Raw genomic sequence first — 27,491 nt, 5'->3', positions numbered from 1 at the left:
GTTGAGACTTTGACTCGTATAAATATTTTAAAAGTAGATTCTTTGGATCAAAATAAACACTTTTTTCCTATACAATTTTTTCTGATTCGGCCCTGATAAAAATTTATAGCCATTTTAAGTTTTCATAATGAGCTGTGCCACCTCTGGAAAAACAAAATTACCTTCAGAATAATTAGCTAAATCTGTGACACTACATATCTGTGGATCTTTTAAACAGAGTTGTATCCAGACAAAGTGTCCAATTTTTCAAATTTCACGGATACTTTTCAATTTTTGAACATCAAATAACTGAAAAAATGATAAAGGAAAAAAGTCTTTCTTTTGACTTCAAGAATCTATTGTTTTGATATTTTTACGAGTCAAAGACTCACTCTATATATTTGAACGATTTTCCAAAATTATAGTTTCAGTAAATATGAAGCTCTTCAATGAAAGAGACAATATGTAAAAATGAAAATTGACCACTTACCTAGAGAGAATTTTTGATACGCAGCCGTGAGAAACTCGAAGCTGTCTTGAAATATCACAGGGTCGGACTCCATTGTGAGCCAGTTCGACTATCCTTTGTCTAACTACGTCTGGAAGGGGCCTTCCGTTCACAAAAACACCTCCTAATTGATTAACACCACCGTGACCTGTAAGAAAACAAGATCGGTCAAACGAAACTCCATCGATGAAACGGACCATACTGAATTTATCAAAGACAATCCAGAAGATCTTAATCGGTCAGTTATGAGGATGTAATCAAGAACTGCTGAAGTCATTGTTTAAAATTGATCCGGAATTTGATATCGGTATAGTTGAAAAGGTAAGAGAGCATTTTGATCGCTAGAACTTGTGGTTATTGCATATTTGATTGCTTGTATAAAATCGACCACCCAGTCTAACCTACTCTAACATACTTTGATCATGAAAATATTTTATTTATCAATATTTAAGAAAAAAGTAGAGCTATTGGAAACCTTTACTACTCCTGCTTATTTCTGTTTAAATTATTATGCGAATGTGTGAACTTTTAAGGGGTGATTCATAGCCAAAAATACTGTATTTTATGTAGGTATTTGTTTTTAGCAGCCCTTTGCTTAGATGCATGCATAATTCGAAGATAATTCCAGCCTATACTACTCAAGCTACGTACCTGTAACGGTGTAAACCGTTTCTTTTAGCGATAAATTACAAGAGACATATACACTGCGCAAAAAAAATTAACGCATATTATGGAAATCTCAAATTTATTCTACAACTGAAGGTGTTCTCAATGATAATTATTTTTATCAGAATTATGCATGCATATGTTATTCACTTTCAACGGTTTTCTTCAATACAGATATTTTTTCCCAGCAGGAATAAAAAAAGATGACATAATCAGATTTTGAATGATTGGCTCCATTTCAAAATCAGTTGTTCTCGATCAATTCTAGTGATCAATAGTTTTTCTTTCGTTTGATTTTCTACACTCGATCGCTATGCAACGCGAAACACGCAATTTGACCCAAGAGGAATGTGCCCAAGCGGTAGTTTTGCAAGAAGAATGGTGGACATACACAAGAATTGCAGAAAGGTTTGGAGTTTCCCATACAAGTGGTCCAGAATGTTGCAGCGATTCAGGGAGACAGGTATGAATGTCCGAAGACCAGGACAGGGTAGACCACAGGTAACAACTGCCATTCAAGAACGTTACTTGAGAATTTCTTCGTTGAGACAACGGTTTACAATCGCCCGCCTCCTTCAAATTCAGCTTGATCAGACTCATGAGGTGCAAATTAGCACTCAGACAATAAGAAATCGCCTCAGAGAATATGATTTAAGGCCTCGTGTCGCGGCAAGAGGCCCAGCTCTTACCCCAGCCCATCGAAGGGCGCGTTTGGATTTTGCGAGAGAGCATATCCATTGGGAAGAGGCCGATTGGGAAAGAGTTCTCTTCAAAGATGAGTCTAGATTCTGCCTCTACCATTGTGATCGACGTTCCCTTGTATACAGACGTCCACATAAAAGATATGCTCAGTGCAATTTCCTGAATATGGGGTGGAATATTTTTGACCGCTAGCACAGACCTAGTGGTCGTTGATAATGGAGCTATGAATGCTGATAAGTATATAAGGAACATTCTTGAAGAGCATGTAGTGCCATTTGCCCCATACATTGGTGAAAATTTCATTTTTATGGACAATAATGCCAGACCCCATCCTGCGCGCATCGTTCAGGATTACCTTGAAGAGGTTGAAGTCTCTCGAATGGAATGGCCAGCAAGAAGTCCAGATCTCAATCTGATTGAGCAGGTTTGGAACAACCTCAATAGAAGGCTGAGAAGTTCAGAAAATCATCCAGCTACTCTTAAAGACTTAGGAATCCAACTCGGAGAAATCTGGGAAGGATTAGAGCAGAACATTTTAAGATCACTCATTTTGAGTATGAACCGTCGTTGCCGAGCTGTAATTAACGCAAGGGGTGGAAATACCAAGTATTAAACCACTTATCAGCATTTCAGTATTTTGAAAATTGTTCATTTCTTTTCTTTCACATAAGATTCGGTGAAATCCTGAATTTTTCTTCCATTTAATGTGTCTTGTTTCGTTCAAAACCTTCCCGAGAGAACATAAAAAATGAGTTATAAAGTAAAGGTAGAGTTAACTTTCATTAAAATTGAGATTTTCAGAATGTGCGGTAATTTTTTTGCGCAGTGTATATGAATAAGGGAAAAGTTTCTTGTGTAACAAATTTTATAAGTGACTTTTTCTACCCCTCGTAATTATAGAGGAACATCACTTAAATATTGGTTGCCTTCTGCCTCTTATAGAATGTCTGCTCAATTTTATTACTATCTACTAGTTTTCAACATATTCGAAAACGCAAAAATTTTTTAGCATTTCCAGGAGGAAATAACACTGAGCTACTTCTTCCTTAGACAGGACCCCAAATTCATGAATTCAGGATAAAATTTCAGTTGAGCATCTCGTAGTTTTCAGGAGAGCTTTCAACACTTGGGAATTTTTTCTGTGTTTGAACCTTTTCGAAGTTTTTGATCGACTCCATTATTGCAGTACCAGCTGAATGATCACAAACAACGAAGTGGTAATTATCAAACCGAGTTAACAACATTTGAGCGTTTTATAGGATGAATTGAATACCGTGAGATGCATGTTAAGTACGCTTATATATCATCGCAGATTGCGTGCCTCGTAGAACATTCATTTACAAAGTTCCGTTTCAATCTGCTATAATATGCACATGGTATCAAAAGATAGATCGCTATCACAGCAAGACGACATACTTCTGGCTTGAAAAGCACCACACTTTATCCTTGTTGAAACTGAAAGTAGGCAGCAATTTTCTTATCCAGCATTTTTCTCATTTTCATAGCGCTGGAACTTTCGTGCTCCCGGCGAGGCTATATCCTAGAAATTCCAGGTCAGGTTTTATATCGAATAAGGTGCCCAATAAATCAGGGTTATTGTTGGTACCACTCGAGATTTGTTACACTTTTGAGGTTCATGGGTTCCGTAGGAAAGTGCATTACGTATGCATGGCAGTAAAAGCTGATTGTGTGTGGGTGATTTTCTAACTTTATACGGTTGGTACCTGGTATATTATTGATTAATGTAGGATATGACGGCCATTTCCAGTTGTGATTAGCGTGGTTACATTGGAGAGGTTATTATCGATGAATGCGATGAATTTACGACGCAAAAATTATGGAAGAAATTTGAAACTTTCCTCTTTTTACTGCTGTCAAAATCTCATGTTGTTTGTGAACTTTCTGAAGGAAAGATGTCCCTATATACTGTGGAAAACTATTACATAGTATTTTAATTATACGTTAGTCGAACTTTCAGACTTCGAGTACTATACAACGAGTGAGGTCTATAGTGGCTCAAAAACAAGCTATACAGGGTGAGTCTTTGACTCGTATACATATTTTAACTGTAGATTCTTGAGGTCAAAAGAAACACTTTTTTCCTTTACCATTTTTTCCGATTCGACTCGGTTTAAAAGATACAGGCTGTTGAAGAACCATAAAAAAATGTTATTTTTAGTTCTATCTCACAAACGCTTTTGTCGAATGAAATGAATTTCGAACTAAGGTTTTCCATTTATTTGATGAATCTTTTTTGGACACAAGATATCACCCACGTCTTCCAGTTTTCTCATTATGACCATTACGTAAAAATATCAAAAATTCAAAGAACCCAACTCTTGAAACTAAGTTGGACGTCATCTAATGAATATTTGAACGTTTTGCAATTTAAAAGTATTCTTCATATTTTCGCGTATAATGCGCCGTTTTCGAGTAATTTGATGTTCAAAAATAAAAAATATCTGTGAAATTTGAAAAATTGGGTACTTTGGCTGAATATAACTCTGTTTAGAAGATCCACAGATCTGTAGTGTCACAGATTAAGCTTGTTATTCTGAAGGTTATTTTGTTTTTCCAGGGGTGGCACAGCTCATTTTGAAAACTTAAGATGGCTATATCTTTTTATCAGGTCCGAATCGGAAAAAATGGTATAGAAAAAAGTGTTTCTTTTGACCTCAAGAATCTACTGTTTAAATATTTGTATGAGAGGAGATCTTTCCTCTTCATAGAGAGAAGTATAGACAGTCAATTTCACTGCATCTATTTGTGCTGATTCAATGAAGGAAAACAATGGTGAAACAACCCATATTCAGGTCAAGTTGCAAAAGATAATTTTCAAATAAAATTTTAAGAATGAAATGTGTCTTAATGCTTTATGTTTCGGGTGCTTATCTCCCCTGTATCGGATCCAAAATATCCATTGCGGTATTCGACCTGTGCACAATCAAAACAAGGTACTGAGAGGAAGTTGACCTAACTGCTGGTACAGTTAGTCTCATTTAATTAAGCAGTAGGTACTGACCGAACAATCTCGGACATCGGGCTTAATGACAATCATCATGAAGTACCGCCAACGGTCCAACTAAAAATGTCATTAGGGACAGAATATCGTGAGAGGAAAAAATTTGTCATTCATTATACGAGGTCCGGACGTTATGAAATCTGTTTTCTTGGTCGAGCGGGCCACCAGAAAAAATTATGATTATGATTAGAGCTTTCAATCGAGTTTAAGAAATATCGATTTAATGAGTTTATGTGAAAAAAGCTGTTGGAGTGTGAGAAAGTGTAGTGTAGAATTTGAAATTTCATCAGATTCCCATGCCTTAGGGCCCGATTTCATAAGCATAAAGCACCATATCTGCGATTTCTTCTTGTCCTACACATTATGAATGTCTTGAGGAATCAATAAATATATATTATATTAAAGTATTGAAACATGAACAGCCATAATTCCTTAGAGAGATACCCATTCCCTACCACTGCTTCAGATGCACTTCATCTTTGAGTTGATTTTTCTTATTTAATCACTGTTGTGAAGTCTTCAACCCTTAGCCAAAGGTAATAACCAACACTAACTCTTCTCAAGCGACTGCATATTATATGTCAATAATTCAATTTTCTCCCATAGAAAAAATAAATATATATTTAAAAATTGATCTCTCGTTCTTTGCATGCAAATAACTACCTATACTCCATTCACATTTATTTAAGCAGTCGGTTGGCCATGAAACAATTTTCTCAAGTTTTTGTAACTAGAACGGAGTAAGGTTGGCACTCATGAGAAGTCGTTGATGTCATATAACGCCGTTGCCACAACTAATATCCATTAATATTACAAAAATGTCGAAAAGTGATTGAAAAAGAGAAAAGACAGGGTTTCAGGAAGTGCTTTTTGAAATTCAGGTCCGCTCATTCAAATACATAGTTATACCCGACTTATAGATATTTCAGCTGAATATTTCCACAGTTATAAGGATTGTGAATGAAGAGGATGACAAAGAATTTCCTTCTATTGGGAGACCCAAAAAAATGGTGGCATTTGAGAATTTTATGTTTGAGTGAATTAATGCGAAAAGTTCAATACAGGATTTTCGATGAATGTCATCGTAGAATAAGTTCCCGAAAATTGATTTTTCTATTTTTCATTCGACTTGTCCTATACATTGTAAATGTCTTAAGGTACCAATAAAAACCTAATTATTATTATTTTATTATATCAATGCATTAAGATGAACAGCCATAAATACGCGCCAGTTGTCCTGCTAATTGTTTATTCATATGAAATTTTTGTTCAAAGGTGAAGTTCATCTTAACTGAAACTTCCTTCAATTCCTTTTATGTACTTATATTGATGCAAGATGATTTTTGTTGAAGAATTTAACATTTTTGTAATTATCTGTTAATTCCTTCGGGAGATACCCATTGCCAACCACTGCAACATATGCATTTCATCTTCGGGTTAATATTTTTGAAGTCTACAACTGATGTAACGTATTCAAACTTTAGCCAAAGAAGATAACGAACATTAACTCTCCTCAAGCTAGTGCATATTATGATATTATACTGATCTCTTGTATTTTCCATGCAAATAACTGGATTTGGTATGCCTTTAATCAGTTTGTATAAACTTCAATTATGTTCGTCACATATTTTCCGAAGAGATTCGACATTGTGATGAAATACGTAATAACAAAAACTTTCACGTAGAACGGGCAACTAGCGTTGATTTAAAACCGAAAAATGTTTTGACAAGCGTCATAACCCCAGATTTTCGTACTATACAGAGTGAAATGTGTCAAATTTCCATGGCCAACCGACTGCTAAAATAAAAGTAAATGAAGTATATACAGCGTTGAATATCAAATTCCCATGGCCAACCGCGTGCTTTTACTTTTGAAACGTCTTTTCGCAAAAGTGATGAAAACTGCACTGTATAAAAGGTCCGAGGCGTTTTTTCAAGTATAGCAGTAGAATTACACAACCTTCTCCACTTGACCGATTTTATGTTAAACCTAAACTCGATAAAGAACGCTTACATCAAAACGTTTCATCAAAACGCAGTGACAACAAAAACACGTGCATATAAGAGGCTTCACAATATCTTGGCGTTAGGATTTCGATGACAATCATGATAAATCCCAAAATTAATCGTGTAACGATGATGAAATCGTCTAATCATCGTATATATTTTCATACTCTTTCCCATCCCCTTGTTTTCGCACTCTGTTCAGCACGTTCTTCGGCTCTTGAAGTGGTAAATAATCAGATAAGCAGATAAGTATCACAACATGTGTTCGATGATTTGGGGAGGGAATGGAGACACCGATAAAGTGATGAATTAGAACAGAAGTGTAGGGGTAGCTGCGTTATTAGGCGATTGTATATCAATTGTGCAGGCCCAAATTGGCTTATATATCAATAAAGATTAGAGTGTTGGTTCGAGATGAGGACTGGAGAGCACTGGTAGAATCCTATGGGACCTGCAACTGGATTCCGTGAGATCGACAAGGAGATAAGAAAATTTGCTCTATAGCTTTATCGATTCCCCGTTCTCGAGGATAAATCACCAATTTCTCATTCGAATCTAAGATTTGGATCAAGAAAATAAGCAACGATTCATTCGATGAAAACACTCGTCAGTGTGAAGTGGAGACCATCACCTCTATGAGAGAAAAAAGAAATTAAAAATATATTTTGCTAGTGTTCTCTACTATACTCCATTCACTTTTATTTTAGCACTCGGTTGGCCATAGAAATTTGAAATATTTCACTCAGTATAGTACGGAAATGTGGGGGTTATGAAGCTTGTCAAAACATTTTTGGGTTTTAAATCAACGCTATGTTGCCCGTTCTACGTAAAAGTTTCTGTTACGTGTTTCATCATAATGTCGAATCTCTTCTGAAAATATGTGACTAACATAATTGAAGTTTATACAAACTGATTGAAGGCATACCAAATCCAGTTATTTGCATGGAGAATACAAGAGATCAGTATAATATCATAATATGCACTAGCTTGAGGAGAGATAATGTTCGTTATCTTCTTTGGCTGAAGTTTGAATACGTTACATCAGTTGTAGATTTCAAAAATATTAACCCGAAGATGAAATGCATATGATGCAGTGGTAGGGAATGGGTATCTCCCGAAGGAATTAACAGATAATTACAAGAATGTTAAATTCTTCCCATCTTGCATCAATATAATAAAAGAAAGTTTCAAGTCAAGACGAACTTCACCTTTGAACAAAAATTTCACTTGAATAAACAAAACAGGACAACTGGCGCGTATTTGTGGCTGTTCATCTTAATACATTGATATAAAAATAATAACTACGTATGTATTGGTACCTTAGGACATTTACAATGTATAGGACAAGTCAAATGAAAAATAGAAAAATCAATTTTCGGGAACTCATTCTACGATGACATTAATCGAAAATCCTGTAGTAAACTTTTCGCATAAATTCACTCAAACATAAAATTCTCAAATGCCACCCACCACTTTTTTGGGTCTCCCAACAGAAGGAAATTCTTTGTCATCCTCTTCATTCACAATCTTTCTGATTGTGGAAATATTCAGCTGAAATATAGCCGTTTAGATTCAGATGAAACATTATATAAATTCTCTAACATTGAATATGCTCGCTACCGTCTGACGTATTGTGGATTTTAGAATATCAGGGTATAAATATTTGAATGAGCGGATCTGAATTCTAAATAGCACTTCCTGAAACCCTGTCTCTTTTTTCACTTTCGGCATTTTCGTAATAAAATTGATATTAGTTGTGGCAACGGCGTTATGACATTAACGACGTTTTCAGTGCCAACCTTACTCCGTTCTAGTTACAAAAACTTGAGAAAATTATTTCATGGCCAACCGACTGCTAAAATAAATGTGAATAGAGTATACTAGTATTGAAAAGGCTAACTCTTAAATATTTTTCACAAGAAATTTTTTCTCTGCTATTATACCATTGAATTGAAAAATTTCCGATATATAAACCTTAATATACACTTATCTCCGTAGGACGACCACACAACCTGAAATATTAGCATGTCATTAACTGTCTATAATATACTATAATGCTTGGTCCTTATGATATTCCTGTCGTAAAATGATGCAGTACCCATAAGTCGAAAGTTTTCAAGCCTTATTTCAATATCCCGGCATGGTTGTCATAAGAACAACGATAAATTCCTCTGATAATAGAATTGCTGTCGAAAATAATCAAACAGATAACTGTTAACTTCTTATACAAATAGCTTCACCTTCATTGCATCCTCTGCAAAATTCCTGTTCTTCATCAATCTTCGCTCAATCACGACTTGTGGTACCTAGTTGCCACAAAAGTTCCGCGTTTATACAGCTACCAGTAATTTATGAACTAATGATCTTTCAATATTCAGAATTCCTACCTATTTGCACAGACTCATTCAGTTAGTCATTCGCTCGTCGTTCAACCTAGAAAATTCACCACAAATCTAGGTAATAAGGGAGGCAGTGGTGAAAATACTGTTAGATCGGTCCGAAATGTTTGATGAAGATTGGTAATTTAACCGTTAGAACAATTCGATAGAAATTGCATAAGGGGATTGATGAAATAATGTAACAATTCGAATACCAGCTAGAGTGATTGATTTTAAATGTTTCCCACTGCCACTGTGTAGGAAAATAGGTAAAAATTTCATGTAAAAACACACTACAGTATCAAACGAAAAAACAACTTAAAAATTGCTGCAAAATTCAGATATGAAAACAATTTAAACATTTGTAACATATGGGCAAAATAAGGGGTATGACATATGACTTTCCACAGACTCAAAATTAGGTGTAAAATAATCTGTTTTGTTCATTTTACAAGGTATACTCCATTCACTTTTATTTTAGCACTCGGTCGGCCATGGAAATTTGACACATTTCACTCTGTATAGTACGAAAATGTGGGGTTATGAAGCTTGTCAATACATTTTTGGGTTTTAAATCAACGCTATGTTGCCCGATCTACGTAAAAGTTTCTGTTACGTGTTTCATCACAATGTCGAATCTCTTCTGAAAATATGTGACGAACATAATTGAAGTTTATACAAAATGATTGAAGGCATACCAAATCCAGTTATTTGCATGGAAAATACAAGAGATCAGTATAATATCATAATATGCACTAGCTTGAGGAGAGTTAATGTTCGTTATCTTCTTTGGCTAAAGTTTGAATACGTTACATGAGTTGTAGATTTCACTAAGAAGTTACAAGTCTGTTCGAATTTTTTTTTTTTTTTTTTTTCTTCTTCTTTTTGTAGATTCATTCCCGGTAACGGGATACAGCAATGAATGAATGAGATTTCAAAAATATTATCCCGAAGATTAAATGCATATGTTGCAGTGGTTGGGAATGGGTATCTCCCGAAGGAATTAACAGATAATTACAAGAATGTTAAATTTTTCAACAAAAATCATCTTGCATCAATATAAGTAAAAGGAAAATGAAGTTTCAGGTCAAGATGAACTTCACCTTTGAACAAAAATTTCACATGAATAAACTGTTAACAGGACAACTGGCGCGTATTTGTGGCCGTTCATCTTAATACGTTGATATAATAATAATAATTAGGTATATTGGTAGACATGTACAATGTATAGGACAAGTCAAATGAAAAATAGAAGAATCAATTTTCGGGAACTTATTCTACGATGACATTCATCGAAAATCTTGTAGTAAACTTTTCGCATCAATTCACTAAAACATAAAATTCTCAAATGCCACCACTTTTTTGAGTCTCCCAATAGAAGGAAATTCTTTGTCATCCTCTTCATTCACAATCTTTCTGATTATGGAACTGATTGATATGAGTTTTGTCAACGGCGTTATGACATTAACGACATTTCATGAGTGCCAACCTCACTCCGTTCTAGTTACAAAAACTTGAGAAAATTATTTCATGCCCAACCCACTGCTAAAATAAATGTGAATGTAGTATATTTAAGAATTCAAAAATTTTGATATGTATTCTACCAAAGATGCGTCCCAAATGTTTAGAATAAGGAAAAATATTCAAGCTGCATAAATATTAAAAAAATAATATCACTCCGAGTCTTATTTCACGTGGTGGAAAGGGTTAAACCAATTTCATCACGGAATTTTCAATAAACCATTAAAAAAAACACTTTGGTAATAGCCGAGCTAAAATCCTCTCATTTCAGGAATGATGAAAATTGTATTAAATTCTATTTTCTATTATGTCCATCGAGATACATAATTTCCACGTTTGTTGAACCATTTGGTCGCGCATAGGACTTTTTTTATGAACTAATTCACAATTACATATTAAGATTTCGGAAACAAACATGATTTTTATTGAAATATCTTAGAAACTATGTGTTGGTGAAGCTTTTTATATAATGACATCTTGACTTAAAAATAAATTCACCACTTCATAATATTGCTTAAGAGTAACTGTGATATTTTCAAATGAATCTATCAAATTAATAGAAGGAAGATTGATTTAGAATCATGAAAGTCCTGATACATTTTCATAATTATTCGAAAGATTTGTGAAAATAAACGTGCTCTGTTTTTGATTTTTCTTATTTGAATTTCTAGTCTTTTCTTTTATTTGTTTTGGGTGTAAATGGAAATGGATTTCTTATATGCTGATAAAACATTTTCGGTAATTTATTTGTTGTTTTCACGAAGAAAATACGAAATATAAATGTAAAAACTAATAAAATCTACTGTTTTCTTCTTGAAATAGCTATCATTCTGGTTTAATCACTTGTCCTTTTGAATCAATCATGAAGATTGTTGTTGTAGATGATTCTTCTATCTACTTGAGATCTGCGAGAGGCGAAGTTTGTTTTCATTGAAATATCGTTGAAATCACAAAGTGACAACAAAAGGACGAAGATGAAATAATAAAGATTACTCTCATAATAAGTGAAACAGAGGTGACCAACAGCTTGTTAATAATAGTTCCAGACGAAAAGCAGTGTTCGTTATCATTTTTGGTATATAGCTCCCTACAACTAGGAGGGCGCCAAATTCACTGGATATTCTGGCATAAAACTGATCCTTACATGTGTAATATTCCATCATATTCTGATTGTATCTATAGGCCGTGGTCAAGTCCATTGCTGTTCTCGTTCTCAAAGAAAGCAAAGACGCCGCGAACGTTGATGAATCCAGCTTGACTGAAACTCGGACCGCACTTATACAGAGTGTCTCACAAAACTCTCCCAAACATAACACCGAGTCACACCATGGCGCACTTCATCTCACGTTCGAAACCCGTCGAAAATTTCCGAAAACCAGGTGACTCAGTTTATGGTCGCGGCGATCGCCTTATCTGCGTGGGCGAAGACGTACCAATAGGGCCGAAACGTTTAATTGGCGGTTAGGAAGACTGGATGACTAGATTGAGCTTTCGTCGAGCGACGGGATGGATCGAGCCAGTTTCTCCTGACGCGAGCGCGGTACAATCAGGGACTAGGCTGGATAGAGAGAGAGTCCTTTCCGAGATCGTAGGGCGGGGTTTGGATTTGTCATTCTGGGATGTCATAAAGTTATGCTGGCATACCTAAAGGGTAACCAATCCGAAGGTGTACCGGCGTTTCCCTTTCCACATTATCTGCCATGTCACCTAAGATATGGTTGAATTTACATATATTGGATTACGTTTCTGTTACTTCCACCGCTGCATTCTTTGTCGGTCACGGTGGGTATCGTATGTACGGGCATTTGATTCAGGCTGTGATTCTCGTTTTACCATGTCATTGAGGAAAAATTTCGGAAAGGGGGGCGGATTTGCGTCTTCCTGCAAATCCGGTAGGGGGTATCGCCGTGGGGTTTCGCCTCAAAAGGGAGAATTTAGAGATATTAGATTTCATGAGGTATTTGTAAGGAAGAACGAAGGTAGCTTAACAAAATTTCTGAGAAAAAAAATGCAGAGAAAAGTTTGATATAAAAAAAAATTAATTCAATTCAATCATTTCAGAACAAATTCCAATTAAAACCTCCTTTTGATCCATCAGTATCATCTATTTAAAAGCTGACAAAATTCATCCAAATCGATTTGCGGAATATTGCTTTCGTCATTAGCATAGAAGCTTTCAAACTCTCCCATTGGGTAATCCCTTGGTGAATGAGCTACAATTGACCAATGCAAGGCTCGAGACATGTGACGAAATCCATAAACTGACCGCGGTAGTTTTAAAACGGTTCCTCACCGTTTTTATCAATATCGATACTTACTCAAAAAGTTGTGTGCTGCTTCAAATTTGGAGCAAATAAAGTTTCGAAATGAAAATCTGTTTATCCAGGATCTATGCATAAAGTGAAAAAAGTGATCATTATCTATGACTCGAGTATTATTATATTCATAAATGATTAGTGATTAATGACCCATTATTCACTGATTGTCTATCAATTATCCATTAATCACTAGTTATTTATGAGCCGTTATTAACTTGAATATCAAACTTCAAGTTCGCGCCACAGACGAAGGCACTGAGCATACCAATATTGCTTTATAGTAATACTGAAATGTAAGAAGTGAGTGAATTTGGAAATAATCTTTACACTATAGTGTATAAAGTAAAGTATTCTACTAGCATATTATGTTCACATCAGGGAATTAGTCTAGCCATTTTTCAGTTTTTCGAGATTTTGGTTTTTATCATTTTTTAAAATTATATTTGTACCTTTCGGTTGCTTTCATCATTTTACAATCCTTGGAATGCCCCAGGCTCTGAAATTCAAGTGATAAAAAGAAAATTTATATTGAATATAAATGAATATTGAAGGTTAGTTTTGACATAACTGAGGCGTTTTTTTCGTGTTTCGAGCATTATATTTATGGTTTCATCCATAGACTCATAATTTATTCATTATTAGACTATGATATGATCACAGAACACATTAGTAGTTGAGGCGTTCTGTGATGTAACCACAGTCTAATAATAAATAAATTATTAGTCTATGGATGAAACCATAAATATTATGCAAGAAACACGAAAAAAACGCCGGAATAATGTCAAAACAAACCTTCAAAATTCAATATAAATTTTCTTCTATATCACTTGGATTTGAGAGCCGGGGACATTCCAAGGGTTGTAAAATGACGAAAGCAACCGAAAGGCACAAATATAATTGAAAAAAAAAAACGTTTCCATTGTAAGAGTGTTGTCTATTATTTACAAGGTTGGCAAACGTTCCTGAACTCGTCCATTGAAGTATCGTAGGATGAATAATCTAGTTTTCAAGAAGAATCAAGCTGAAAAATATTGTTTCGGATATGTTCACCCTTAATGTTGTCAATAATGTATACTGAAGTCTTTCGTTGTGCTTATAAAATGTAATACCTGAGCTTTCCGTGTTTCTCCGCGTAGGCACCCCCTAGACGTCTCGCAGATCTGTCGGGTACACGTCGGAGGGTGGCTGGGGAGCATTAGGGGTGGTTTTTGGGGCGCAGGCGTCCCTTGGCCACCCCCCGTTCGAGCTATTGGCCGATCGGGGATTAGTCAACGCCTGCGTTGGCGAAGTTTATCGAAAGAGGGAATGCAGAGATGAACTGTGTCCCCTTTGGACAGCTTCCCAGGTCCAGGCTGCTGCTCGGATTTGGCTTATGCGGGAGCGCGCCGTATAAATTTCAGATTCGATTCATGAGAGTTGTTCGGTGGAGTTTGGAAACTTTTCGACGAAGTTTGCGATTCGGGTTTTTTTACCTTTAGGTCGTAGAAATTGATCGGAATGAATGCGGGGACTATTTTTTTCTTGAGAGCTTTCGAATGGGAAGTCCCATGAGAGACTATCATCAGTCTATTCATCTTTAATTATTACCTAACAGAACTTCATCAGCCATGGTATGATCTAGGAACTCATTTTGTTCAATCGGTGCGTCAATTCTTAGATGAAAGAAGAAGAAGGGGACATATTGAGGCCACCTAAGTTACCTGATTTGGCTCCACTAGACTTTTTTCTATGGGGTCACCTGAAATCCAAGATTAACGCTACTCAACCTGAGCCACTGGATGATTTGCGAATATGCGAACTCGGATCCTTAATGAATACCGTCAAATTACACCAGGAAACTTGAGTAATGTTTTCAGCAAAACATAATATACAGGGTGTATTTGAAGGTGAGGCTTTTTTTCAACAGAAGATAGATGTGGTGAAAATGAAGCGTTTCACCAAAAATGACTTATAGGTACAAAACTTCCAAAATGACGAAGTTGAAAAAAAATTAAAAATAATTTCTGAAATAGATCCTAATACGACCCTAAAACGTTTGTTAGCTGAATTATGGCAAAGCAGTGAGAAAAAAATCATCTCCTGATTCGACCATGTGATTTCGTTTAGGATATTGGCTCGTTCGATATTTACGTGGTAATGAAAATGGAAACTTAGGATTGCCGAATTGTTCTCATTATTTTTTAGTAACTTACACGATTTTATGAAATGGCTAATTTCGATACCAACTGACAGAAGAGACTTAGGACACAAGTGTAAAAAATAGAATAAAACTTCAAAATCTCACCTATAAAATTCGTCTAAATTATTCACGAATTTTTTCACAATGGGCATCACAATCTTCTTGTTCGAACATTCCAACAATCGTCGTAAAAATGGGATGAAATGGGGAAACATCATAGCACTTTTTCAACATAACTATTATAACATAAGCACTTTCAAGAAACTGCCTCGATTTTTTACATTTTATTCTCACCCTAAATTGCAGGATACAACAATTATGATTCTCTCAAAAGTGACCTGATGCATCTAATCTGATGAACTTGGTACTGAACCATTCATTGTCCAGCCATATGTTTATTTTTGTTTCGTTTTTGCGCTGCCTGAGTCACCTTAAACAGTCCCATACTTGAAATTCAACGAAATTTTGTCGAACTTCTAGGGGTTGAACAGGAAAATCTCGTTCCAATTAATAATTACAGTTGGGAAATATCGGTCCAAGGAACAAACACAAGAAACTATTCTTTCACGACGTTTCGGCACTTTATTGTGCCTTCTTCAGGCTAAAAAATGGAAAAATTATGTTATAAACAGTGACATAGATAATATAAAAATATGATGGCATAATATTCATATAAATTACTAAAATTATCGATCTAATACATTACAAATACAGAATAGAATATAAAAAAATATAAAAACACCGAAAACAACATTAAACATCAAAGCAGACTGAGCAAGACAACTGTATAGCAAGACAGGCCAAGGAAAAAAGGAAAAATACTCACTGTCAGAATATTAAAAAAAAATTTCAATATTTTCATGTACAGAAAATCGTCATAAAAATGAAAATAAAACGGGAAAACGAGTTCTACCGGATCTAGGCATCGATGTATGTTTGCTTTTTGGGTCATGACACATCAAACGCAGAATTCAAATGAATGGAAGAAAAACGATCTACAAACACAACGGAAACACGAGAGACAACATGACACTTGCACAGTGGCGTAACGAAACGACCAAATATGCTTTAAGGAGATGATTTATATAAAAAAGTTCCCAAACACAGTTAATGCACGTACGGACGTTAGTACGTTGAGTGTGGCATATTCCAACTTGATTCCAAAATGTTGAAAGCCCAGTTAAATATTTGGTCGTTTCGTTACGCCACTGTGCAAGTGTCATGTTGTCTCTCGTGTTTCCGTTGTGTTTGTAGATCGTTTTTCTTCCATTCATTTGAATTCTGCGTTTGATGTGTCATGACCCAAAAAGCAAACATACATCGATGCCTAGATCCGGTAGAACTCGTTTTCCCGTTTTATTTTCATTTTTATGACGATTTTCTGTACATGAAAATATTGAAATTTTTTTTTTAATATTCTGACAGTGAGTATTTTTCCTTTTTTCCTTGGCCTGTCTTGCTATACAGTTGTCTTGCTCAGTCTGCTTTGATGTTTAATGTTGTTTTCGGTGTTTTTATATTTTTTATATTCTATTCTGTATTTGTAATGTATTAGATCGATAATTTTAGTAATTTATATGAATATTATGCCATCATATTTTTATATTATCTATGTCACTGTTTATAACATAATTTTCCATTTTTTAGCCTGAAGAAGGCACAATAAAGTGCCGAAACGTCGTGAAAGAATAGTTTCTTGTGTTTGTTCCTTGGACCGATATTTCCCAACTGTAATTCTAGGGGTTGTATCTCAGTCTTCTGGGATATTTTATAAAGACAATTTTTGGTTAGACTACTTATTTTGATGAGTTTTATCTGCTGTCAAAAAAACATCTTTGAAAACACCCTGTATTACTGCATGGAAGTGAATTTCCAGTATTTAATAAACTAATCACAAAAGTAAGTACTCTTTCACTATTGTACCTGTCATTTCGTTATCGATCGAAATTTTGAAACGAAATTTCAGGATCAGATAGCACTCTATAAAATCTTCAACATGAGGTATCGCAACACCCCTCATCCCTATTCAAAATCAAGGGGTTGTGCTCACCCCCATTAGGGGGTTGCAGTTACGAGGATGCAAAGAACAGAAAAGTTGTTTCCCTTGGAATCAGAAATTGACAGGTCCGAGCGATTTTCAACATTTTCATTTTAAAGCCGGAAAATCGAGGTGTTAAGTTTACGTTGGACCACACTGTATAATATATTAACGTTTCTATCGGATAAGCTGTGCAATTTACACTTCTGATGAACTGATGAATGTTCGGCACATTTCCAAACATAGTAAATACAAATAACGAGTGATCCAAAACCAGAAAAACTGCCATATCAGCATGGCGAGATCGAATACAAATACAAGAGGAAACGCATTTTTTTTTCGTTATCGACACCGAAGCGTATACTACCTCAGTCGGCCGGTACTATTACAGAAAACGTGTTATTCAAAACTGGACCCCATTCATAAACCCGGCTCGGAATAAAATTAATACAGTCAACAAGTCGACAACGTGTAACTTGTAGATCTCGTTCACGTGATCTGTTGAATACGGAGTCTCCCAGATGTAATCGACACCCGCGCCTGTAATTCCGATACCCCTGTATCAGGTAGTGGGAAATTTTTCAGCCGGCCGTCTCGACGCAAGGATCTCAAGGTAACGAATGTATGGTTTTGTGTGCGAGTTCGTGTGTTTATTTCTCGATTGTAATGAGGGATTTCCTTGGTATGTGCTGTAAGGTGGGAATGCGGTTTGGTATCGTCGGAACGAGGAATTTAAACAGGGCGATTGGTGGGATTTTGAAGTTTACAAGTTCCCCATGTCACTAGCTGATTGACTGTCGTGTTGTCGACTATGATATTTGATTTTTTTCGATATTACAAGGATTCGAAATCAGTTTTCACCAGTCGAGAAAAGATGGCTTCACCAGAGGGTTGTGGTGAAATTGACAGATTTGAGAAGTCTATCCAAAGTCACATGAATAAGATAAAAATTACAGCACAAATGTATACAGGGTGAGTCCTTGACTCGTACAGATATTTTAACAGTAGATTGTTGCGGTCCGAAGAAACAATTTTTTCTTTTACCATTTTTTCCGAATCAGCAGGATTAAAAAGATACAGGCTGTTGAAAAATCATAAAAAAATATTATTTTTAGTTTTATCTCACAAACGGTTTTATCGAGTGATATGAATTGCGGAATATAGTTTTTCATTCAATTGATAAATCTTTTTCAGACACAAGATTTCACCTTCATTTCACAGTTTCCTTATTATGACCGTTTCGTACCATAAAAAACACCAAAAATTCAAAGAACCCAACTCTTGTAACTGAATATTTGAACGTTTTGTGAAATAAAAGTTTTCTTCATATTTTTTTCATATCCTGCGTTGTTTTCGTGTGATTTGATGTAAAAAAAAAGTATCTGTGTAATTCGAAAAATTGGTACTTTGACCGAATGCAACTCTTTTCAAAAGATCCACATATGTATTGTGTCAAAGATTTAGCTAGTTATTCTGAGGGTAATTTTGGTTTTCCAAGGGTGGCACAGCTCATTATGAAAATTTAAAATGGCCATATCTTATTATCAGGGCCGAATCGGAAAAAATGGTATAGGAAAAAAGTTTTTCTTTTGAAGTTAAGAATCTAGTGTTAAAATATTTGTACAAGTCAAAGACTCACCCTGTTTATTCGGTATGCGCAACTTTTCACGTACAGTTTGTCGCAAATTAGATGCCCACTGAGAGCATTTCGGGAACTATAAGACTCAGAGAAAAAATATTTAAGGTGTCCCCTGTCAATAATGAAATTGAAAAACTCATTATCTTTGAAACAAGTGACATTTTGAGAAATGTGTTGAAAAATATAGGATGTCGCATTCAAAAAACACCGACTCTTTTCTTTAACTGTGAAATGGTAATTGATTTCTATGATCCCTTACGAGTATCACAAAAAAAAAATGATTCGAAATTTTTCGAATATCTCGAAAATGATTCAAATATTTGAAACGGTCATTTTTCAGAAACCCCCTGTAACTCGAGAATGAATCAAGACATCTAAGTATGATGTGCTTTCTTTCTACTTCTTTCACTTATTCGAAAAAAGAGATCGGGTTTCTTGAAGGTTTTGCCTCTATGTTTTATGGTTCTCGAGATGGTATCAGTGAGCTTCGAATTTGGCACCCCCTGTACTTTGCATATACAGGGTGTATTTGAAGTTTTTTCTCAACAGAAGGTAGAACTGGTCAAAATGAAGCGTTTTAACAAAAATCACCTATAAAAAATTTAAAACTAGACAAAGTTAAAAAAAAATTGAAAATGATTACTGAAATAGATCCTAATACGACCCTAGACCGTTTGTTAACTGAATTATCGCAAAGCAGTGGTAAAAAACTTATCTTCTGATTCGACCATGTGGTTTCGTTCAGGATATTGGCACGTTCGATACTTACGTGGTAATGAAAATGGAAACTTAGGATTACCGAACTTTTCTCATTATTTTAAGTGTGAAAAATAGAATACTCCTTCAAAATCTCACCAATAAAATTCGTCTAAATTATTCACGAATTTTTTCACAATGGGCATCAAAATCTTCCAAATTCCAACAATCGTCGTAAAAGTGGGATGAAATGGGGAAACATCATAGAACTTTTCAACATATCTAACATAAGCACTTTCGAAAAACTGCCTCGATTTTCTACATTTGTTTTTCAACCTAAATTGCACGATACAACAATTATGATTCTCTCAAAAGTGACCTGATGCATCTAATCAAATGAACTTGGTAAAGAACCATTCATTGTCCAGCCACATGTATATGTTTTGTTACGTTTTTGAGATGCCGGAGTCACCTTCCACAGTCCCGTATTTGAAATTCAATGAAATTTTATCGAACTTCTAGGGGTTGTATCTCAGCCATCTTGGATATTTCATATAGACAATTCTTGGTAAGACGACTTATTTTGATGAGTTCTACCCTCTGTCAAAAAGCCTCACCTTTGAAAACACCCTGTATAGTACAGCTTCGACCCGCATGTATGTATCTTTAACCGAAATATACTACAGCTAAACCAGCGTAATCTGGAACATCAGTCTACTTCCGAATGTTTCGAAGGAATTATCAATAAGGCTAAACTATCGTTGACAGATTCGCTGCACAGCCATATGCAAATATGACGTAGCGTAATCATCGTCGGGATTTTCTATAGTCCCAGTTGAACGCCGAGCGATCAAGGGACAAATTCGACTGGAAATTCATCCCGACAGGACCATTTATCACACGAGGCGACCGATCTACTTATAATTATGCAGACAAATGAAGGGAAATGGGGGTTTGAAAGTGGAGAGATCTTTTTGTGAGTACACCTAGAGGCATACCTTGTGGACATTCGAAAGAGGTAATTATAAGATGAGTTTTGTCGAAACCTGATATACAGGGTGAGTCTTTGACTCATACGAATATTTTAACAGTAGATTGTTCAGGTCAAAAGAAACACTTTTTTACTATACCATTTTTTCTGATTCAGCTTTGATAAAAAGATATTGCCATTTTAAGTTTTCATAATGAGCTTTGGACCACCCCTGGAGAAACAAACTTCCCTTAAAAATAACAAGCTAAATCTATGACACTATATATCTGTGGATCTCTTAAACAGCACGAAAATTTCCCGATATCACAGATATTTTTTATTTTTGAACATCAAATTACTCGAAAACGGTGCAATATACTAGAAAACATGAAGATTACCTTTATTTTGCAAAAGTTCATCATTTTGATGGGAGTAAGATTGGTGCATCACAACAACCATAAAACTAATTGCTGTCAAGAAAAAATAATTGAAATACTCAGATAAGTTTATCGAAAATGCATACTTGACCTGTCCCAGAATTTTTACAACAAAATGACCTTTTCTGAATTAACGAACAGATTTTGAGATACAGAATTTCCGTACAAATAGGTGTTCTGTCGGATATAACTATACTCCATTCACTTTTATTTTAGCACTCGGTTGGCCATGGAAATTTGACACATTTCACTCCGTATAGTACGAAAATGTGGGGTTATGACGCTTGTCAATACATTTTTGTGTTTTACATCAACGCTATGTTGCCCGTTCTACGTAAAAGTTTCTGTTATTACGTATTTTATCACAATGTCGAATCTCTTCGGAAAATATGTGACGAACATAATTGAAGTTCATACAAACTTATTGAAAGCATACCAAATCCAATTATTTGCATGGAAAATACAAGAGATCAGTATAATATCATAATATGCACAAGCTTGCGGAGAGTTAATGTTCGTTATCTTCTTTGTCCAAAGTTTGAATACGTTACATCCTTTGTAGATTTCAAAAATATTAACCCGAATATGAAATGCATATGATGCAGTGGTTGGGAATGGGTATCTCCCGAAGGAATTAACAGATAATTCCAAAGATGTTGAATTCTTCAACAAAAATCATCTTGCATCAATATAAGTAAAAGGAATTAAAGGAAGTTTCAAGTCAAGATGAACTTCAGTTTTGAACAAACATGAATAAACAATTAACAGGACAACTGGCGCGTATTTGTGGCTGTTCATCTTGATACATTGATGATTGAGGCATTTACAATGTATAGGACAAGTCAAATGGAAAATAGAAAAATCATTTTTCGGGAACTTATTCTACGATGACATTCATCGAAAATCCTGTAGTAAACTTTTCGCCTTAATTCACTAAAACAAAAAATTCTCAAATGCCACCACTTTTTTGGGTCTCCCAAGAGAAGGAAATTCTTTATCATCCTCTTAATTCACAATCTTTCTGATTGTGGAAATATTCAGCTGAAATATAAGTCGTTTAGATTCAGATGAAACATTATATAAATTCTCCTACATTGAATATGTTCGCTACCATATGACGTATTGTGAATTTTGGAATATCATCAGGCAATAAAACTATTTGAATGAGCGGGCCTGAATTCTAAATAGCACTTCCTGAAACCCTGTCTCTTTTTTCAATCACTTTCGGCATTTTCGTAATAAAAATTGAAATTAGTTGTGGCAACGGCGTTATGGCATTAACGACATTTCATGAGTGCCAACTTTACTCCATTCCAGTCACAAAAACTTGAGAAAATTATTTCATGGCCAACCGACTGCTAAAATAAATGTGAATGCAGTATAGAATAATGAAGAGATTTATGATTCCCTCCACGTCGCAGTATTTGAAAAATTACCTCGTCAATATATTAATGTATGCTTTATCACCTTCAGGGTTTAACGCCAACGCAAACATGAAATTCTCCACGCTATTCACATCCTCCTCCTCCAACGTCCCAGATTCGAAATCGAAAAAGTGCCTCATTTCGACAGCTCCAAAAAAATGGCGAACAAACAGACGCCAACACCGATGAAACAGTCGATAAATCATTCGGAGAAGTAGAACTTATGATTAGGAAGAGATTGTGTTAACAAACTGACCCAGATTAAGGTACGGCAATCGTTGTATAAAAGAACTCATTGCATAGTTGCGGTCGACAGAAAAATTGTTGAAAATTTAATGGGCACATAAAAATGGGAACTTCGTCTGATTATACTCGAATCGAGTTTGAGGTTTTTGCCGGGTTGATTGGAAGCCATTGGCGTAGATGGAATATTCGAGGAGTAGGTGCAGAGTTGAATGAAATTCAATAATACGAGGATGTATTGATATCTAGTTAGCCTAGACCAGTTCCATGCATAGAAAAATATTGCGTTATCATAGCAACGAACAATAACTCCACCGAAATTGTGAAAATCGAAAAATTGGAGTATCGAGCCATCTTCAAGTATCTGTATTTAAAAGGGTTAAGAGGTGAGCAGATTTACGAAGATATGCTTAATACCCTTGGTGATCAATGTTCTTCGCATGCGACGGTGAAAAATTGGACTGCAAAAAGAGGTAAATTTTCCAATGAAGATGATGACCGATCGGGAAGGTCAGTTTCTGTGTCAGTCCCTGAAAATATCGATGCAGTTTATGACATGATTTTATCAGACCGACGAATTGGGCTAAAACGGATATCTGAAGCACTGAATATTTTATACGAACGCGTTCATCATATAGTTCACGTCAATTTGGACATGAAAAAAATTGCTGCAAAATGGATCCCCAAATGCTTGAATGTTGACGAAAAGCGTGCAAGGGTAGAAGTATCGCGTTCGATCTGTGCTCGATTGAAAACGATGTAGACTTCTAAAACCGAATTGTTACTATGGATGAGACTTGGTTACATTTCTACGATCCAGAAACAAAGCAAAAATCCATGGAATGGCGACACTCTGGTTCTCCAAGACCTAAGAAGTTTCGTCTCCAAAAATTTGCTGGAAAAGTTCTTGGTTCAGTTTTTTGGGATTGCCATGGAGTAATCATGATTGATTTTCTGGATAATTGTAGAACAATAACCGGAGATTCGACATTACTGACCACTCTACGGGAAAATATTAAAGAGAAAAGACGCGGAAAGCTATCCAAAGGTGCTTTGTTTTTTCAGGACAACACCTCTGCCCAAAAATCTCATGGTGCCATCTAAAAAATTCGTGATTTAGGGTTTGAATTACTAGAACTCCCCTTATTCACCAGATTTGGCTCCATCCGACTATCATCTCTTTCCTCAACTGAAAAAAAGTTTAAAAGGTCGTAAATTTTCTTCCAACGAGGAGGTAATAAAAGCTGTGGAGGTCTGGTTTGCAGAGCAAGAAGAAACATTTTTTTTAAAGGTCTAGAGATGTTGCAGGTTCGCTGTAATAAATGTATCAAATTAAGAGGAGAATAAGTTGAGTAATAAAATATTTTGACATTGAAATTTTGTTTGGTTTTATAGTAGGCTTTTCAATATATCCTCGTAAACATACTTAAATTTGTTTTCCTTCACAATATGGGAGCCAGGTGAGGCAGACCTCACCTGCTGGGCTGTAGTGGTGATAGCTTATATCACAAATTCGTATCCCGCTTGGGAGACTCAGGAGTTCCACCTGTTATATAAAAAATAAGGAAATTTCTCCTGAAAAGGCCAATTTCCAGTGAAGAATAACGAGTATTCCGAGTCTGTGGCGCGGCAGTCGAAGCTTTGGCTGAGTTAGTTGTGTCATACATCATCCGGTGACGTGTCATAATAGTATGATAATATGTACATGACTTTGGGAGCGTAAGTCTGGGGTCAGGCTTTGCGGAGAAGATTACAGTATCAATCTTTTCGGGGGGCGAGAATTCAGTGCGGGGTGTTCTCTGGGGAGCACGAACACAGAGTGGGATATAGAGACGAATTGGTTGATATTTAGTCCCGTTTTTACGTTCGGGGAGTGCTGAAATGAATTGGGGCGTCTCTTGGGAGGGAGCAACTAATTAATTTGTTTAAAATATATGTTGGGGGTAAGAAGAAATAGATATACACGTCATAATGAGTCAAATTGAAACGTAATTTTAATCGTCAATTACACTGCGCAAAAAACTCAACGCACATTCTGAAAATCTCAATTTTTATGAAAGTTAACTTTACATTAACTTTATAACTTATTTTTTATGTTCTCTCGGGAAGGTTTTGAACGAAACAAGACACATTAAATGGAAGATAAATTCAGGATTTCACCAAATCTTATGTGAAAGAAGTGAAATGAACAATTTTCAAAATACTGAAATGCTGATAAGTGATTTAATACTTGGTATTTCCATCCCTTGCGTTAATTACAGCTCGGCAACGACGGTTCATACTCAAAATGAGTGATCTTAAAATGTTCTGATCCTCCCAGATTTCTCCGAGTTGGATTCCTAAGTCATTAAGAGTAGCTGGATGATTTTCTGAACTTCTCAGCCTTCTATTTAGGTTGTCCCAAACCTGCTCAATCGGATTAAGATCTGGACTTCTTGCTGGCCATTCCATTCGAGAGATTTCAACCTCTTCAAGGTACTCCTGAACGATGCGCGCACGATGGGGTCTGGCATTATCGTCCATAAAAATGAAATTTTCACCAATGTATGGGGCAAATGGCACTACATGCTCTTCAAGTATGTTCCTTTTACTGCCACTTTCGCAGCTATGGTTTCAGATTCAGATTTATCATTTTCACTCGCATTAGTCGAAGTCGCTTTAGTTTCACTGATAATTTTATATTTTTACCCAAACTTACGTTTCCCTCTATTGCTTGCTAGTGAATATTCTCAGTCAGAATTTGAGCCAAATGGCTCAGGAAACGTTCTGTTTACTGAAGTGTCAATGTCACTTATGGTAAAATAAGACTTCCACTTAGTGATAATCAAGAGTAGGTATAGAAAGAAGTTGCAATGAACCATAGTTAATATTTGGTGGCGAATTCAAAAAAGGTTTGAAATTTAGGGTGTACCATTTGAAATAACAAAGTTTGGCACATCTTGCGGAATAGTCTGAGGTACCACCAAGACGAGATCATTTCACTTGAATAGCTCCCACCCATTCATTAGGATCCACACATTTTCAGAAAAAAAATTTTAAAAGGTGCTCTGGAAACAAACTCTTTAACTCGTACAAAAATTTTAACAGTAAATTCTTGAGGTAAAAAGAAACGCTTTTATCCTTTACCTTTTTTTCCGAATCGGTTCGGTTTAAAAGATACAGACTGTTGAAAAACCATAAAAGATCTTATTTTTATCTTATGAAATGAATTTCGGAATATAGTTTTTCATTTATTTGATGAATCTTTTTCGAACACAAGATATCACCCACGTCTTCCAGTTTTCTCATTATGACCATTTCGTACCATAAAAATAGCAAAAATTCAAGTTGGACGCTACCTCATGAATATTTGACCGTTTTGTAAAATAGAAGTATTCTTCATATTTTCTCGTATATGCTCCATTTTCGAGTAATTTGATGATAAAAAATATCTGTGAAATTCGAAAAATTTGGCATTTTGACCAAATGCAACTCTCTTCAAAAGATCCACAGATGTGTAGTGTAACAGATTTAGCTGGTTATTCTGAAGGTAAATTTGTTTTTCCAAGGGTGGCACAGCTCCTTGTGACAACTTGAAATGGCTACATATTTTTATCAGAGCTGAATCGGAAAAAATGGTATAGGAAAAAGTGTTTCTTTTGATCTCAAGAATCTACTGTTAAAATATTTATACGAGTCAAAGACTCATCCTCTATGAGTTATAAAAAAACATGGGTACCATTCGAATTTATTGAGTTTTCGTATTTTAAATTCGTTTGAATATTTTTGTAGTTAGGTTTTCAATCTAAAATTCATAGATCTACTCCTGAGAATGACCAGAGCTCTAGATTTTGTGCATGAAAAAATTAATCACTCTTTCCCAATAATTCTATTGGGTTGATATTCTATAAATTTCTATTTTCTTCGCACATCTCCCCGATCTATTTTCTGACATTCCGCGTTATTCATAATCCAGGAAACCCGGGTAATAGGCTGTATTTCCCGAACAATCTGTTACGTACCGTTTGGGCGACTGGATGAATGCAGCATCTCACTAGATGTGCGTGTGGTCCAGGCTGCTCGGAGTCTGGAGGATGCCAAGGGGCATCGGGGTGTGACCTGTTTCGTTCTGAGCCAGTGAATGAATTTAACACTAGCTGCTTAGGATGTCTCGTTGACTCATTGCCTGAAAAATAGCCCGAGAACTGTCATGCCGCTGCTGGCACACGAGGTGTAGCTTACAGGGCGTCCTATTTCGTTATTTTCGGAGGTTTTTCCACCATTTGAAGGCAGATAGAGGTATTGTCGAGTTAAATTCGTCAAGGATTATAATCAACCCGATCATTTCGTATACTCCCTTCAAATTTATTTGGCCATGAAATAATTTTCTCAGTTTTTGTAACTAAAATCGGGTAAGGTTGGCACTCATGAAATGTCGTTAATGCCCATTGAACTTTCTTTAGTTCAATGTTAATGCCATAACGCCGTTGCCGCAACTAATATCAATTTTTATTACGAAAATGCCGAAAGTGATTGAAAAAAGAGACAGGGTTTCAGGAAGTGCTATTTAGAATTCAGGTACGCTCATTCAAATAGTTATACCCTGATATTCTAAAATCAACAATACGTCAGACGGTAGCGAACATATTCAATGTATATAAGAGAATTTATATAATGAGGGAGACCCAAAAAAGTGGTGGCATTTGAGAATTTTATGTTTGAGTGAATTAATGCGAAAAGCTTAATACACAATTTTCGATGAATGTCATCGTAGAATAAGTTCCC

General features: G+C 35.6%; 1 protein-coding gene across 4 annotated transcripts in view; it reads right to left on the bottom strand.

The window, feature by feature from the left end:
- LOC123322730 (paired box protein Pax-5) overlaps positions 1-27,491 on the bottom strand; it is a 189,478-nt gene that overhangs the window by 60,507 nt on the left and 101,480 nt on the right. For 3 of the 4 annotated variants that reach the window (XM_044910722.1, XM_044910724.1, XM_044910723.1), the window contains one exon: positions 470-635. In XM_044910722.1, the coding sequence (XP_044766657.1) occupies positions 470-635 (166 nt within the window). Of the gene's footprint in view, positions 1-469; positions 636-11,927; positions 12,319-27,491 lie in introns of those variants that run through there. The other variant, XM_044910725.1, reaches the window with a different exon arrangement.

Source organism: Coccinella septempunctata, chromosome 1 (assembly GCF_907165205.1).
Source record: "Coccinella septempunctata chromosome 1, icCocSept1.1, whole genome shotgun sequence".
Classification (NCBI taxonomy): domain Eukaryota; kingdom Metazoa; phylum Arthropoda; class Insecta; order Coleoptera; family Coccinellidae; genus Coccinella; species Coccinella septempunctata.
This window is presented reverse-complemented; position numbering and strand designations above follow the sequence as displayed.